The 16,048-nt window shown below is 36.0% G+C and overlaps 1 protein-coding gene across 3 annotated transcripts in view; it reads left to right on the forward strand.

Annotated features, from left to right (window-relative positions):
* WDR27 (WD repeat domain 27) overlaps positions 1–15,410 on the forward strand; it is a 140,896-nt gene extending 125,486 nt beyond the window's left edge. For all 3 annotated transcript variants that reach the window (XR_010388472.1, XM_064509299.1, XM_026117313.2), the window contains one exon: positions 14,636–15,410. Coding sequence is in view for 2 of the 3 variants with exons in the window: in XM_064509299.1 (XP_064365369.1) it covers positions 14,636–14,683 (48 nt within the window). In the remaining variant the exon portion in view is untranslated. The remainder of the gene's footprint in view (positions 1–14,635) is intronic.
* The last annotated feature ends 638 nt before the right edge of the window (positions 15,411–16,048 follow it).

Genomic DNA, 16,048 nt, shown 5'->3' on the forward strand with positions numbered 1-16,048 from the left:
ACCATGTGTGGATGCTGAGATCGAGGTGCTGTGCCGCCATCACAGCATGGGCAGAAGCCAGGCACGACATCTATTCCCTGCTATCTGCCTCAGTGTGGACAGGGAAACTGCCACATAACATGGGGCTGGGGCCCCATGGATGCAGGGGGACCCTGTAGGGCCCCAGGGTCACAGGGGCTGTGTGAAGTGCTGGCCAAGCTGGATTTAAACCTTACAGTCTGGAGGAATTAGAAAACTCCTTGCTGAAAGATCGTGTTGTCTGAAATGAGCTTCGCCTGTCTTCTGAAGCTACCTCAGCTCTATATTTCAAACAAGTCAAAATACTTTCACATCTTTATTTCATATGAAACTTGCTAGTTAGTCTAGTGGAGTATATATATATAAATAAATCATCTAACGTTACCATTGGCTTTCTGTACTTCTGTAGTCTTGTAAAGGCAGTCAGAAGAACTGATGAAGTGGCTTACATGTACGTACTATAAATTAAAGATATTAATTACAGCCTTGGCCCCAAGGAAGTTTACTGGAGTTTTGTCTTTATTATACTAAAGGATGAAATTCCTGGCTTAGATACGTGGGCCCGTTTAGAATTTAAATAAGGCTGAAAGCTTTTGAAAGCAGTAATGGTCTGCCTGAACTTTAGATATGAGCACGGATTAAATATAAATGGTTTGCTCCTGTTTTGAAATTTCTTTTTTTCAAACTTAAATACTTTGGTCATTATTTATTACCTGCCATTCCCGTTCTCTGTCCCCTAAACCAGAAAAAGATTAAGCAAGTTCTTTCACTTTTCCAGTCTGTGTCCCTCCTGAGTCTTCCATAGCCAGACTACGTCTGTAGTTTCTTATTTTGATTGTATGGAACCTGAGACATGCCGTAAGAAATTCACCACAGTTGTCTTTGGAACAAATGTACAGCAGGGAAGTAAAACTATTATTGTTCTGTCAGACTCTTTGTTATGTTTATGTAACATCCATTTCAAATATTATTCACAAAAAAGAAAATACTGATTTTTTTTCGCTCCATCTATCCCTATCCACTCTAGATTTCGTCATTAGTATTTTCATACAGATCTAAATAAGTTGAGGAAAATTTACCAGAAAAATATTTTTTCATTCTTGTAGATGAACTGTGTGATGCATCAATGCATGGTTTCAAGTAGAAATGAAAAAGCTGAGATATGCATTTGAAAGGACTAAATACTGATGGAGGGTTACTTTAAGAATTTCTGTGTAGTTTATTTACCCACTTCCATTACTGTTGCCGTGCAGTCATACTGGTGACAAATCAAAAATGTATATTTTATACTGAAAACTATTTAACATTAAAATCTGTGACTCCAAAGCAAGGGAGATTCCTATTATAACCTAAGTTGCATCTCTAAAATGATATTATGTTAACGTGTAAATACCTTTGGTGGTATGGGAGGTGAAGTGTGGTATTTTCTTGTTATAAAAGATGCAGTCTGTAGACAAGTTTCCTTTCATTCACAAAACATATCCAGTAATAAATTGCACTTCCCTTCATTGTTCTGCTTCAGTGCCTTGATCCTGTCCTGAGTGTATCATTTCTGGCAGAGAGAAGTGTAGTTTGTACTCTGTAATCTTGTATCTATTTCCTCAGTATTGCCAGTTGTGATTTTACTTTACACAGTACAAACACTTTCCCATTAGCAGTCAGCCACCCACTTATTTTGGAGTGAGTAGTGTACTGTGTTTGGTAAGCACTTGCCTGAATTGGAATTAGTGGCTTCGAAGTGTCAAACTCCATGCATTCTTCGAGCAGTCCCCTGAGGTGCCAGACCACCAGGCTGGAGGGCCTTTTGAAACAGAACTTTGCACTGGAACCAAATTTAATAAAGAAAAGATTGTAGGAAAAAAACAGTTGTACTTAATAAGTCCTTTTCTAAGTTCACTTTTCATTGCTAAGATGTTCAGCAGTTTTAAAGTAACTATTCTTTTACGCTCTTTCTGCTTGATCTTGCTGTGAAATGGACAGGAAAAATGATAATAGTATTTGACTGAGAAGTCCGTATGCATAAAACCAGCTATGATGTCACAAAGCCCAAGCCACTGTAATGATTTCATTCAAAAGCAGAAAGTCTGGAGAAAGAGAACATCTGTAGTCAGGAAATCTCACACAAAAGAAAGGAGAAAAAAAAGGGAACTTCTTTAAGTTCATGATACAAATTTTACATGAGACATTCTGCCAATACATCTTCCGTCAAATAACACTTCATATGTGAGAGTGATTAGAACGTGAATGTTACAATTATTGAACTATTCTCCAATTTCCCCACTACTCACCCCATGCTTTTATTAAGTCTGACTTATTTTTATTTTTAGATTTTTTTTGTTGTCTTCTTTCATTTGGGTTTTAGCAGCTGGGATTTGATGTACTGATGTATACTTAGTTATGTAAGGGACTTTCACTACTACTTTGTCCCAGTGCTCTGCTCACTTCAGAATTTATTGCCAAAATGGCACACTTTCTGGTATGCTAAAATTTAATATGGCCTATTAAAAGAAAAACAGCATTTGGAGGCCTATGTTGGCATGACACGTCAAGTTGTCGTTAATAGCAGGAAGCAGCAAAACTAGATTTTTTGATAGCTCTTCAGTGTAAAGAGTAACTCTAAATTAGTGTGTTCCACTTACTGGCCCTTTTACATGAGTATCTGATCCAATGCTCGTTGAAGTTAGTGGAAAGTATCTCACTGACCTAAACAAGTGTTGGCTTATGCCTGAAATCTGGAAAGTGTGTGGGGCTTTCCATATATTTCTATTCTGTATCACATGCATTCTCAGAGCATTTGCATTGCTGTAGTATTGAACTATGTTCTAGTAGTGGGATAAGCATTAGAGCTGTCATGTGTTTATTTCTTCATCAGCTAAAAAGGCAGAAAAATATAGAGTGGATTACATTGTTTTAGATGAGGGTATTTTATTTATTTTTGCTTGCTTTGCTGTTGGATTTTTTTAAATGCACTTACACAGATTCTTATCTATTTATGTTTGAGAAGGTAAAGTCAAACAAATGTAGATCTCTTACAGGACTTCCTGGTTATTTATGGTAGCTTATTTCTTCAGCTTTTCTTCATCAATATCAGATTTAAATGGAAAAGATAGCTAAATGTTAGGATAGCAGCAAGAAGATAAATTTAAAACTGTTTCATGTTGTATTTTGGTCATGTCAGTTTCACACACCAAAAAAGCTTATCTGCAACTACTAGTTTTATTTGCTTATAAAAATGTAGTGTTAAATATATATGAGAATTTTGCTTTCTTTGAGCACATAAATAATACTCACTAAATGCTGACAGCAAAGAGATGCAGGTGCTGAAATAATTAATACATTTTAAAAATATGATACATTAGGGAAACTATCCAGGAGGTTCCAGGAACATCTGTCCAGAAGAGCTGGACTTCATTTGAGTCATAAAGGAATTAAGTTTCTAAAACTTAAGGTTGTATTTTGTATGACTTTTCCAAGAAGGATCAAGATGCAGAAATTCTGTATTCTCACAGGTATGTTGGAGGATAAAAATAGTCAGGTAGAAAATAGAAAATAGGCTGCTGAGAACTGAACCAGTGATATGTTTGCACAGATACTAAGAAATAAAATGGGGGAAATGGAATGTTTAACAGTAGATACAGAGAGCCCTAGCTGGTATGTTAAGTTTACCACAAACTTGGCGGAAGAAGGATTTTCAGTGAGACACTGCAGTACAAGTACATAAAATGTATAGGGAAGGTGGACTAAATCATGCTAACAGCAGAGGTATGCTGTGTGTTAGACAGGTTAGGATTGAACCAAAACTAAAAAACATCAACAAGTAATAAGTAATCCTGTACAGGCTGAAATTCTGGGCCTATATAGGATGAATACAGTATCGGGTTTATATCCTGATAACACAGACAAAATGGCAACTCTGCCTGTCTTATGCTAGATCAGTGAGGGCAGGAAATTCGACAGGATAGGGAGAATTCAGTTAGCCTGTCACATCAGGATGTATGCAGAGATCAGATTTTAGATGCCAACAATGACTGCTTCTTGGATAGGGAGACCACTAGGATCAGCCTTTGACTACATTACTAAATATGTAGAAATTGTATCTGGCTAAGGAAATCTCTAAGCTGAAGATAGATGCAAGCTGTAAGAGTATCTCCCTATTCCCTAGGGCATTTATTTTTGGCAGTCTTGGAGACAGACACCTAGATGGAGTCTGGCTAGATGAAACTTTGGCCTGACACAGTATGTCTGTTCTTATGCTCCAAATAAAAGCACTTGAATAAATGCACTGAGAAATCTGGATAGAAATTTTAAATAAATGTAATCACATGATTTGGCTTTGCTGAAGTATCTATTTGATGTAACAATTTTAAAGACTTTAAGTGACTGGAAACCCAGGTAAGGTATAAAATTAAGATCATTGCTTTTAGATTTGTGTTTCTTGAATATTTTATTCAGGCAGAAAGTTACATATAGAAAATATGACATTTTAAAAACAAGACTTTGCTATGAAGATTCAGTAGGAAGCTGGGTTAGATGACCTCTCTTGGTTACATTCATCATATTTTTCTATAACTAAATTCTGTTATATATCTGCTTATGTATCTGGTTGGTTGTCTTGAGTAACTAGTGAAAATATATGCAGATACTGTATACAGTGAATCTGTTACATTACTTATAAGTTTTGTGACAGGGTTCTGCATGCATAGGTGGTCTGCAAAAACGGGTTTATTCTTTGGCCTCTGTCCAACACAGGCTTGCCAACTATGAGGCATTGTTTGCCTGATATAAAGTCAAGCTGTTAAATAATTTGTCTTCCTTTACAAATAACCCTCCTACCAATTCTAGAAAGGACTTTCTCTCTTTATAAGGCCCAGGCCATGTCTAGAACATCTCTATATATGTGCATCATCAGTGACTCCTTTAACAGCTGTCTTAATGTCTTAGTCATCTTGGCGTCTGAACTTGGGTCGCTCAAGATATGCAAACTGCCTCTGAGAATTTCCTCTTTGAGCGAAACATTTCCAACTCTTGGACGGATGAGATCCTGCACTCCTAAGAGTGACTTTAGAATTTTTTTTTAATTCTTGGACACAATCCTTCTCATAGGAAAGAAGAAGTGTCTGTTCTTGGCTTTCCTTAAGGGCCATATGTACCAACTCACTCCTCTTCCTCAACTGTACAATCAGTTTAGTAATAGAACTGTCAGAGAAGGAAACAGAAGTTCCACTGCTGAAAGACCACTGTTGGGCCTGTTTCCTCAAGCCACCTTGTGTCCCCAACACCAAGAAGGTAACACACTGTCCCTCTTACTGCCTCCCCTTGCATCACATCCTTCTAGGATCAGGTTGGCACACTATCATTGTATCTGTATCTGGTGGCAAGTTCTATCAGATACCTGGTAATACAGTGCATACAGTGTCCAAAATTTCTCTGATCCATGAGTCTACATTGGAAAGAAATGAACTTGGCTCTAGACTTCATTTGCTGTATTGGCTAGGCTCTCTGTTGTCTGTAATGAGAGGCTAGACACCAGTTTAGATTTAGATACCTGTACTGGAGACATCTAAAGATAGGTGAGATTAATTACACCTGAAGTGTCAACCATTCTGTTCTGAGCCACACTGAGGTTTAAGCATGCATAGATTCACTTTCTGACAGTCTTCTTCCGTTCTTCAGAGATTTCTGTCTGGAAATCTGAGAGGTGGATTCCATGTCTGCGGGGAACAGAAATAGAGCAAGGTGCTCTGTCTACTATATCCATGCATTGAGCATATGGGAAGGAAAAGTGTGAGTGTGCCATCTCTAAGTACTATGAAAGCAGAAAAGTCGTCAGGTCTTGAATGATCCTGTATATATTCACCCTCCATATGACTGTGTGTGTGGACTCTATACCTCAAGGAACTATGATTAATAACTGTCAACTTATCTTTTCTATATTTTCTCCTCACTTCCCATTTCTGTAGTAGGTGAGCTACCTTAGCCTTAAAAACTTATTCTGTCTTCTCTATGTGAAAAAACATGTGGTTTTGATCTGACTCAATGCTTAGCGTGTAACTGTCAGTTTAAGCAATCATCTTTCAAGAAACCAAATCTTTTCAAACTGCTACTTAAATGACTTCTATTCTTGGGTTAAAGCACAAAACCAGAACTGGTAAAGCCTTCATAATAGGGATGAAAAGTGGTTAATGTTACACTGATGTAGACATCTCTTTCAGAACAGGAGAAATATAATAAAAGTCAGTTCCATATTGTCTCCGTTTCGTGTTGCTCTCGCTTGTTGCTAGCTGTCAAACCAATGAAAAAATCAAGTGCAATAGTAAAGGCTACTATTTTGTTGGTTATATTTTTACTGACAAACATTACTATGTTGTAGTAGTAGTAGTAGTAGTATTCCTATTAAGTTCACTTCAGTCATATCGTTTGCCTTCTGACAGTTGTATATTTCAGCTGTGAGTGTGCCACTTTTAAATCCATCTCTCTCCATTTAATGATGACAGAAACAAAAGTCTATCCTACTAGATATTGACTGCATCCACTGAAGAAAGATATGAGTTGTTTCCTAAAACATGTATCACTAGAGGCATGAGCACAATCGACTAAGAATCTGGAGTTTTTTAATATGGTATAAGGATATTTAGGCATGTTCTATAAAAAAATGCATACATATACTTAATTTATATTAAAAATCATTACAGTTACAACAGTTTTATTTCTCATGTTAGTCTAGTTATGCATTAAACTCATACGTTTTTAAAGAGTCTCGGCACTTAATGATTTCCATTGGCATTTAAAGCTTGTGGTTTTAAAAATAAAAACAGTGGTCAAACTACTGTGGGATTTACAGCACCGATTTGGAATGTGGCTTATTGCCAATTGTCTGAAAATGAGATTTATTGTGTCAGTAATGCCAGTATACTGCAATATGTGCAGTAAAAGATAGTGTTTGCTCTTGCTTACCACACTTCAAACACATTGAGCAGTGCCTTTTCTCAATTCTAATAATTAGCTGCAAACTACAAAGCCAAAGATATTGCTGTCTGGCAATACAGAGAGAGAGATTCTATTTGTATTTTGTAGTGTGATAAATTCCAAGCTCATTTTCAAGATAGATACTTTCTAGGAAGACATTTGGTTGTTCTGACTTTTGTGTAGATTACACTTGGAAGCCACACAGAGAGGCTGTTTTGTGTTCAGTTATGCTGAGTGTAAAAGGCATGGATAAGACAAGTCTGTGACATTCTGAATAGTCTACAGAAAGTTGATGCCTTTAGTTAAATCTCTGCTTTGTGAGATTATCTGAAAAAAAGAGGAGAGAAGCAATGAAATTTTCATAGAGAGTCTGAGAAGAACCCCAAAACATACTATATTGATGTGATTACAGGTTGACTATACGTATAAATCAATCGTGTGTTTTTTAGGTTTGAAATTTATGAAAATCAGCTTTTTCTTTTGCCATGAATTCTGCTGCTATGGCTGATGCTTCTCCTCCATCCCCAGACTGTGCATGAGGAAGTCCCTGCCACTTCCTTCTGCAGGGGTTAATCTCAGGGTGACCAGTGTCACTTTCTGGTGGTACTTCTGCACCCAGTGCCACCACCACAGCTGGCAGGGGTAGGGCCAGCTGTGCCAGCCTAGGGGCAAGTGGGACACTGTGCTGCATCCCATCATTCAGCTGCAGGCTTGGTGTTTCTATGGGAGTCAACTAAAAAGATGCAATGCAGAGCAATTTGAGAGTGCTTTTTAAATCTCTCTTTTAGAAAGAAAGAAAAGGTTAGCTTATAATCATAGCAGTTCAGTATGTGATGGGCTTTGGCATGACACCTCTTGGTTCTATGTAAAAATTAGTGATTCTGGTTTTGAATAGCTTTTATAATATTGTTTTGCATATGTAAATTGTTTATGCAAAATCACTTGAATAAAAAAAAGACTTTTTTATATTTGTCCCTTTATTTACTGTTTATAACTGCGCAGCGCAATGACTGAGGAGACTGGGAAAATATTCCATTTGACAAGTGTCAAAATATGCTGATTTAATAGACCAGAAGGCTTTGGGAGATGACTTTAGACCCTGAACTTACTGCATGTGCTGTTTGGTAGCTCTGGAATGAATTAACATTTCCTTTGAAAAGCAAGACAACGTTTTTCTTGTTAATTTAGGTTCTGGGGTCTTGAAGCACAGGCAATGGCAAGTCTCGCTATGAAGTGAAATAGGAGTCCAAATGATCTTAAACTTAAAGCAGAAACTTAAAAAATGTTCTTAAACTAAAGTCTATACTGTAAAAATGATGTTAGGGCATTCAAAGACAAATGTAAAAATGTGTAAGTCAAATTAGCAAATGGATGCATAAGTCTAATTTCATATGATTATTTTGCCTCTCGAGTGCACGGTGGAATGCAGAAAGACTCTAAACTTCCATCATGGGCAGTGAGCACTAGCAGGCTCTTGTGTAAATGTTGGAGTAGCAATTTCTGTCTCAATGGCATTTAGGTTATTTGTATGTACTCCAGCAAAAGCCAAAACATATGAGTGGGAAAAAAAAAATCACTTTAGAGGCAACAAATGGTCAAAATATAATAGGTGTGTTATTAAATGCGGTACCTATATTGCATTTTCAGCATTTGTTTTCACTGCAGTAAGCACGCATCTAGCAGTAATGGCTATAATTGTAATTTGTGATAAACTTTTTTTTTTTTTTTTTTTAATAGGTATTCTCACAACATGCTGTCAGGTATAAAAGTTTCATTATTCCCATTTTGCAGATGGAAAGCTGAAGTTAGAGAGACTTGGAAAGATCGAGAACTCTACATGAATAGAATTTAAACATCTAAATTAGGGGAGAAAAATGGCCTAGAAGGCTGATATTACAATGGCCATTTAGGCCTAGATGATTCTTAGTTCTTTGAAACACACATTTTGTACAGAAAAGTTTCCTACATACTTAAATGCTTATACATGTGCAGAAATGTACTGGTCTGAAATGCTGGATGATAACTAACGCCTATATTTTGTTGTGAACTGTAGGACATATCTAATCACTCTTAGAAATAAGAGCACAATATAATTTTTGTCACTGCTTTTCCAATCCCATAAGCAGGTATTTGTAAATAACAAAGTATGTTATACTTTTATTTCAACTTTGATCACTTTTTTTCTATCACATCAATATATGCCACATAAGAAAATGAGAGGAGCAGCAAGAGTGACTGAGTTGCCGAACTATAAACAAACGCTTGCCTGAACAGTGATTGCTACTTTGAAAATAGGAACTGTAGTAGCTATTCCTGTAAACCTTATGCAACAATTTGACATGAAGAATTCTTTATGTGATTGAAGCAGCTTCAGGAATGATTTTATGGAGCCGTATGGGTTCACATCCTCTGTTTCTGGCAGTGAATGAAGCTGACTGGAAACTAAATGAGCTAGCCAGTTAATGCAGCTTTCTTCCATTATGATTGTTAGTCGGAAAACTTTTTATCAAGGAATAGTTAAAGTGTGGAAACTGAATTCTGTGCGTCCTTTTAAATATATAAACTTTTTTTTTTCAAATTCACTGACTTTTCATATATGTCTGCTACAGCTGAAGGGGCTTACTTTGGGAAGGAGTTTACCTTTTTATTTAAAAAGTTTAATTTAAATAAAACTTTACTATTTTAACATTCTGCAGAGGTTATTCCTATCAGTATGTTCTGATAATTTTCTGCTGATTGTAGTGCATTGATTTTTAAAGCATCTTTGGTTGTACTATGAAGAAAAAAAGAGACTAGTGAAAGGTCTACTGTTTAAATGTATATGTTATTACAGATATTATACCTGTATGATCCTCAGTGTTCAAGGTAAGCGATCCAGTAAGTGTATGTGTAGTACAACCAAAAATACTATTAAGATTTCTGCTACCAAGAAGTTTAGAAAGAAGACTTTCATCTCTTACATTTTTTCACCTTGTGTCTTAGCCTAATGCCCAGCCCAATATTTTGACTTTTTGTATTTCTTACACACCTCTGTTATGCAAGAAACAATAAATGAACCGATTTTGTAGCCCCTGCTTAGGTTTCAAGGCATAAGCAGAAAGAGTTTCCAGGGAAGCTCCCATCCACTACCTCCTTCTCATAGTTTATACAGTACTGTGATGAAACTAGTGGAAAGAGTCTGATACCTGCTTATTCCTGAGTGTATGGTGTAAAATGAAACTTGTCAGTTACTTGTACTTCAGTCTCAAACATACATTTTGTTTAGATAATATAATACATATTAGAGTAGCTACCAGTAACTGAGGCTAGAACAGTAATGTCTGATATGAGTTCCATAGTCAGATATTTTCAAGAGAATGTTAATCTAGTGAACAGATGTTTATCTGTGAGATCAAACGCTGGAAAAGAGGAAAATGGAGACTTTCTTAGAATATTTTATTTGCTTACCTTTAAGAGATTGAGAAGGACAGTTTCAAATTTATGACTCAATCAATGTATATATGAGAAGAAAGAATAACATAATTGGTTGACACTGAGACTTAAGTCTTGAGACCAAAACAAATATTTTACTACTTCAGTATATTAGAAAAAATCAGAAAGGAAGGATTTTGTGCAGTTCTAATTATTTCATTGCAACCATTTTATTATATCTCGCTTCTTAAAATGTCATGTTACTCATTTTAGTTTTTCAGTGACTTCTATCCCTCACAACTTTGATGTCACTTTAAATGAAGTCATAAAACAGAAATATTAGAATTATTTGAGCTGATAAATTGTACAAGCTTTTAAATTTCTTACAGGAAAAAAGTGCTATCTTTCACTTGCAGCTATACTATGCTTCTTGGGCCTCAGCAAAAATAAGAAATATATTTGCTAAGCATTTCTAAAATACTTCAGTTATTCCCTGTGTTTCTTTCTGCCTTTTCTCTTGTCAGTGCTTTTAGTGATTTTTTTTTTCTTTCCTGCTTGTTAGAATTATGTTTCTGCACTAGGTGCACAGATTTTGGTATGTGAGCAGTACTTTCTGGAACTGCTGCTCACTGTAACATTTTAAACTAACATTGCTTATTTTTGGAAGTGAAATATTGGCATAAATTAAACATTAATTTATTTTTCTTGAAATGTTTATTCAAACTTGTATGGATTCTAAATATAGGTGAGCATATTCTTCAGTTGTCAGTTTTGATAGCTCTTAGTGTAATAGTTCAGAAAGCTCAAGGAGCCAGCAGGTTAGATGTTTAGTAGCTCTGTTCATCTGTTTTAATATAGATTGCTATTATCTTTGGTAAAATGAAATGAATTGTACTATTAATTAAAATTTCTGTATTGTCCAAGATGTAGCACACAGTGTAAAGCTGTTGGTATGGAAGTTCTGCATTTATCTTCAGTCACTTCTGAAACAAATATGCCACTTCTACAAGTGAAAAGGCTTTTTTAGCAATCAGGCACAGAAACGTAATCTGAAGGCTAAACTAGACTTCCTGTGGGTGCATATTAGCAATTTTGTTTGAAGCAGAAATGCACTTTTGAAGTGACTCTCCCAGTTGTCCTCACTTATCCCGCTTTGGGTCTCATGACTGAACACTCAAGGGTGTGAACTGGATTTCTCTCAGACTAAGCTAAACTAAAAGATGAGCTGCAATGATTCACTCAGTCTGCTACCAGACTTTCAATCTATTGGACTAGACTAGAGCTAGTTTAAGTTAAACCCAGGAAACGTGCATATAATGTGGAAGTTTGGTCCTCAGTACCAACAGTTTCGCTGTGCAGATACACTGCTATTGTGCTGTCCTACTCGCTGATGTAGACATGGCCACAAATGTACAAATATTTACAAATTTTTTCACAGGAATTTACATGACAATTCTACTTATGCGGTAGTCTGGCACACTCTTCTATAGCTGTATGATCTTTCTGTCCTATTCCAGTAGGAGGAAGGAGTAAATAAGTACATGAGTTAAAGTCAGCTAACACAGCAGAACAGGTCTGTAGAGGCAGATGACATGTCAATAAACTCAGTTTCAAAAGGCAAACTAAAATTTTGGATTAGCTATAGGCTTTAGCGTAACATTTAAAAAACTGCTGAATATGATTCCAAAAGTGATTATGGCACTTAATCTTACCATGCTAAAAAGTTGGATAAGTTTCAGGTGAGCATGTAGACTTCAGCTTGAACTGAACCTTCAAACTTGTAACTGTCTCCTTATCATTATAATATTTTGGGGTTTTTTTATAATATTTTATTTTTGTTCTGGGGTCCCTATTATTCACTGTTTTCATCAGCAACCTGAACGGCAAGACAGACTGCCAAAGTGTTTAGTAAGTTTGCAGATTAAGCTAAATTAGGGGAAGTAGCTGACATGCTGAATGGCAGAACTGTAATCTAAAGAGACCTTGATAAACCTGAGTACTGGTCCAAAGAAATCTCATGAAGATTTTCATTAAGGAGAAGTGCAAAGTTCTGCATCTGGAACATTTTAAGTCATGCATTGGCACAAAATGTGCAACCGGCCTTTGGGTTATTGTGTTTGCCAAACTGAATTTGAGCCATCTGTACGCTCTCATTGAGAGTAAGGCAAGCCATGCACTGGGCTATATTATGTAGCCATAGTAGTATGGCCAGCAGATCAAGGGATCACCCTTCTTCTCAGTGCTGGTGAGGCCATACTTGGATTATGGTCCCAATTTTGGGACCACTAGTTCAGGTGGGATGTTAAGAAGCTGAGGGGAGTCTAGCAGAGGGGTACTAAGATAATCAACAGCCTAGAGCACATGGACCAGCAAGGAGAAGTCTGGAGGACAGAAGATGGGCTTTTTTAATCAGCAAATCTTTCTATTTTTCTCTGGTTTTGTGTTGTGGGAAGTGTGGAAATAAGGTGGTTAGATGAAGTAGGAAGGTCATTTTTAATGGAGGATGAAAACAGCAGGACTCTAGAAGAGGAATGTAATAGTAGTTTAGGCAATACATTTACATTTAGGAAATGGAAGCCGTGTCTCAGTAGTGTCAGAGGATATGCCACACATTGCGGCTTTTGAGGTTCAAGCTGGACATTAGAAAAAAGAAAATCACTAGGAGGGCAGTGCAGCACTGGAATAGGTTGTCAAATCTGCTGTCCTTGTAGTTTTTCAAGATTTAGTTAGGCAAAACCATGACTGACCTAATCTAGTATTTTCAGTGGTCCCACTTAGAGCAAGAAATTGGACTAGATGACCTTGGGTGTTGTAAAAATTCGGGATAGAATTCAGTTGGCTTACAATTATTTTCTTTTCATTTGAGAACTAAACAAGGATTCTACATTATCTTCTTAATAATGAATCTTCAATTAGAATAAAATCCATCTCAGATTTATAGGATTAGGTCAGCTCTTCAATAGTCAAATTAAATAATAATAAAAACAATAAATGTGTATAGAAACTTAGAAAGGATAGATTACTCAGATACTTTATAGACATATCATCTTTCCAATAATTAGTTACAGAGGTAGATAAGGAGCCAATGAAAGTCTTTGTGAGAGATGTAATTGTCTTGGATGGCTGAAGTGAATACAGTTAGAAACAGCAGACTGGACAGTTCTGAGTAGTCTATAGTTTTAAGATTATGTAAGTGAGCGAGAAGAAAATAAAGGAACCAAAGTCACAGCCCAGGAGGAGATAACAGTTGTGAGAAATTAAAAGAATTTGTCACTGGAGATACTGAAGGAAGGAATACAAAAGCCAAGAAGATAATTTATTGACCACAGAGCCACTTTAGCCAAAGGAAGAAAATAAATGAGTAAATGTGTCAAAGACAAAGCATAAATTAAGAAAACTAAGGATGAGGAAAAGTTATGCAGAACTATTAGTGATTTGGTGAGAGCAGTTGTGATGAACTGATTAGAGCATGAGATACAATTCTGGTTCCAGCTCTTCGGTTTTGTCACTGGTATCAGTAACCGTAAATCTTAATATGCAAGGAGTAAACCTCTTGAATGAAAGATGCTGTTTATAGATCTTCATTTTCCAAAGTACAGTAGGATTTCAAATGCTTATTTGTAGACGTAATTGCAGAAAATAGTATTTCTCTAATATTTAAGATTTCGTGAGATACATGAAAGAAAGCTACTGCAATTGAGGGCTCTTAATGCATGTCGTTGAGGCTTGCCTTTTTATAGGTTTGTTGCCTTTTTCAGTATACTTTCTTACAAAGGAAATTGCTGTACTGCATTTAACACCAATACAAATCTGAAAACTGCATTTGTTGGTATGCCAGATTTAATTCATCTCGAGTATTTTCCATCTTCATTCATTCCAGCTCTTTCATATTTCTTCCATGCTCCCTTCTTGAGTCTTACATACTGAGACTGTTTGATTTTTCAATGTGTTTATACATACGCTTCAGTTTCACAGACTGTTGATGTGTTAGCTGATCTTGACACAAACTTGAAAATAGTTGGAAAAGAAAAATCAAAGTAAAAAGGAATTTTCAGACTAGCTTGGTTTAGGAGAGCCTATTGTTGCTTTTATTTTTGAAGTGAATCCTGGTTTTCTTAATATAGAAGTATTTTAAATATCTTCTTAATGGTCTTCATTCAACTGATTGCCCATTAAAGCAAACTTCACTCACTAGAAAGATCTTTATTAAAGCCATATATTCTTTTGTTTTGAACTGCAGCTCACTACAGCCACCTTGGATGGCAAACTCCAGTTGTTTCTACCCTGATGTTTCCCAACTTACGGAGCTTTGGCCCTGGTGCTCTGAGAATAACAACTTGCTGAGAGACAGGAGACCAGTAACTGGGCAAGAAGCATAATATTCCCTTCTAAACTGAAGTTTTCCTCTGATTTAATTTTCTGCAAGTTCCTCAAACTGTTCTTGAAGCTCTTCTGTTGTATAGATATAATCTGTTACTTTTATTGCAAAAATAAGGTCAAGAGATCAAGAAAAGAAAGAGAGTACTCATTCTGACTTCACGCTAGCAGATCACTACGGAAGTGGCTTTCAGAAGACTTTTTGAGTGCTTATACTTAGATGTATGCTGTAAAACTCTGCTAGACTAGAACCACCTTTCTGTAGATTGCAAATGTAGTAAAAATAACAGCTGTTCTACTTTTGAAGCTACCTTTGCCTGTGACCAACTATTTAAATTAACCTGTAAGAGGGAAGAACTTTCTGTCTTCCTGAAATGCCATGATGGTCCTTCTGTTATAGTCCTTTGGGGTTACTGTAATCAGCATGGATGTTGCTTAAAGGCAGAATTTTACAGAATTTTTATTGCCCTTTATCCTGCATTCTGATTATCTCTTAGGGAGTATGTGAGAAAGGTCATCTCTTTAGAAAACGTTGTTGCTACAGTCTGATATTATTAAAATAAGCTTATATGTAAGTAAGCTATTTTTGTATTTTAATTACTATTTAAATATTTTCAAAAGATTTAAGTAGTATGAAAATAAAGTTATGGAAAAAAAGCTGCTTTTTTGTATTTTTTTCTAGTTTACTTGTCTTGATCTTATAAAAAGTGTGTTAGATTTTTTTTTTTTAAACTAGGTATTCTAAGCTTTCCTGGACTCTGGGTAAGAGTATAGACCATGTATATGAATGGTAGAAGGAGACAGATTTCTTTTTTTTTTTTTTTTTTTTTTGCCTTGAAAAAATGTCCTGCCATTTCAGTTAAATTTGCCAAGACAGAATCACTAAACTTTACTAATCAGGTCACTTAAAAAAAAAAGAAAAGTAAAGTGAAAAAATGGGATTCCCACTGCCACTTAAACATAATCAATATGGCTAGATCACCTTCAGTACTGTAAAGAATGGTGTATATAATTGGCACCCCAAATTTCTACATGTTACACCTAGCGTATATATGTCATAATTACATAAGTTGTTTAAATTCCATAACTCTGTGTTCTTTTGAAAAGGCTTTAGCTGTATTTTGCTGAGCAAAATCATATGCTGTCACTATGGATCACATTCTGATATTCTTCACAACACAACTGTCTCATCAATAGCTGTAGGAGTGGTGGTGCAGCTTGATGATACTCAGCAGGAGTCTGAATATCAGAATCAGGCCTGGTATGATCAAAACAA

This window comes from Dromaius novaehollandiae, chromosome 3 (assembly GCF_036370855.1).
Source record: "Dromaius novaehollandiae isolate bDroNov1 chromosome 3, bDroNov1.hap1, whole genome shotgun sequence".
Taxonomy (NCBI): domain Eukaryota; kingdom Metazoa; phylum Chordata; class Aves; order Casuariiformes; family Dromaiidae; genus Dromaius; species Dromaius novaehollandiae.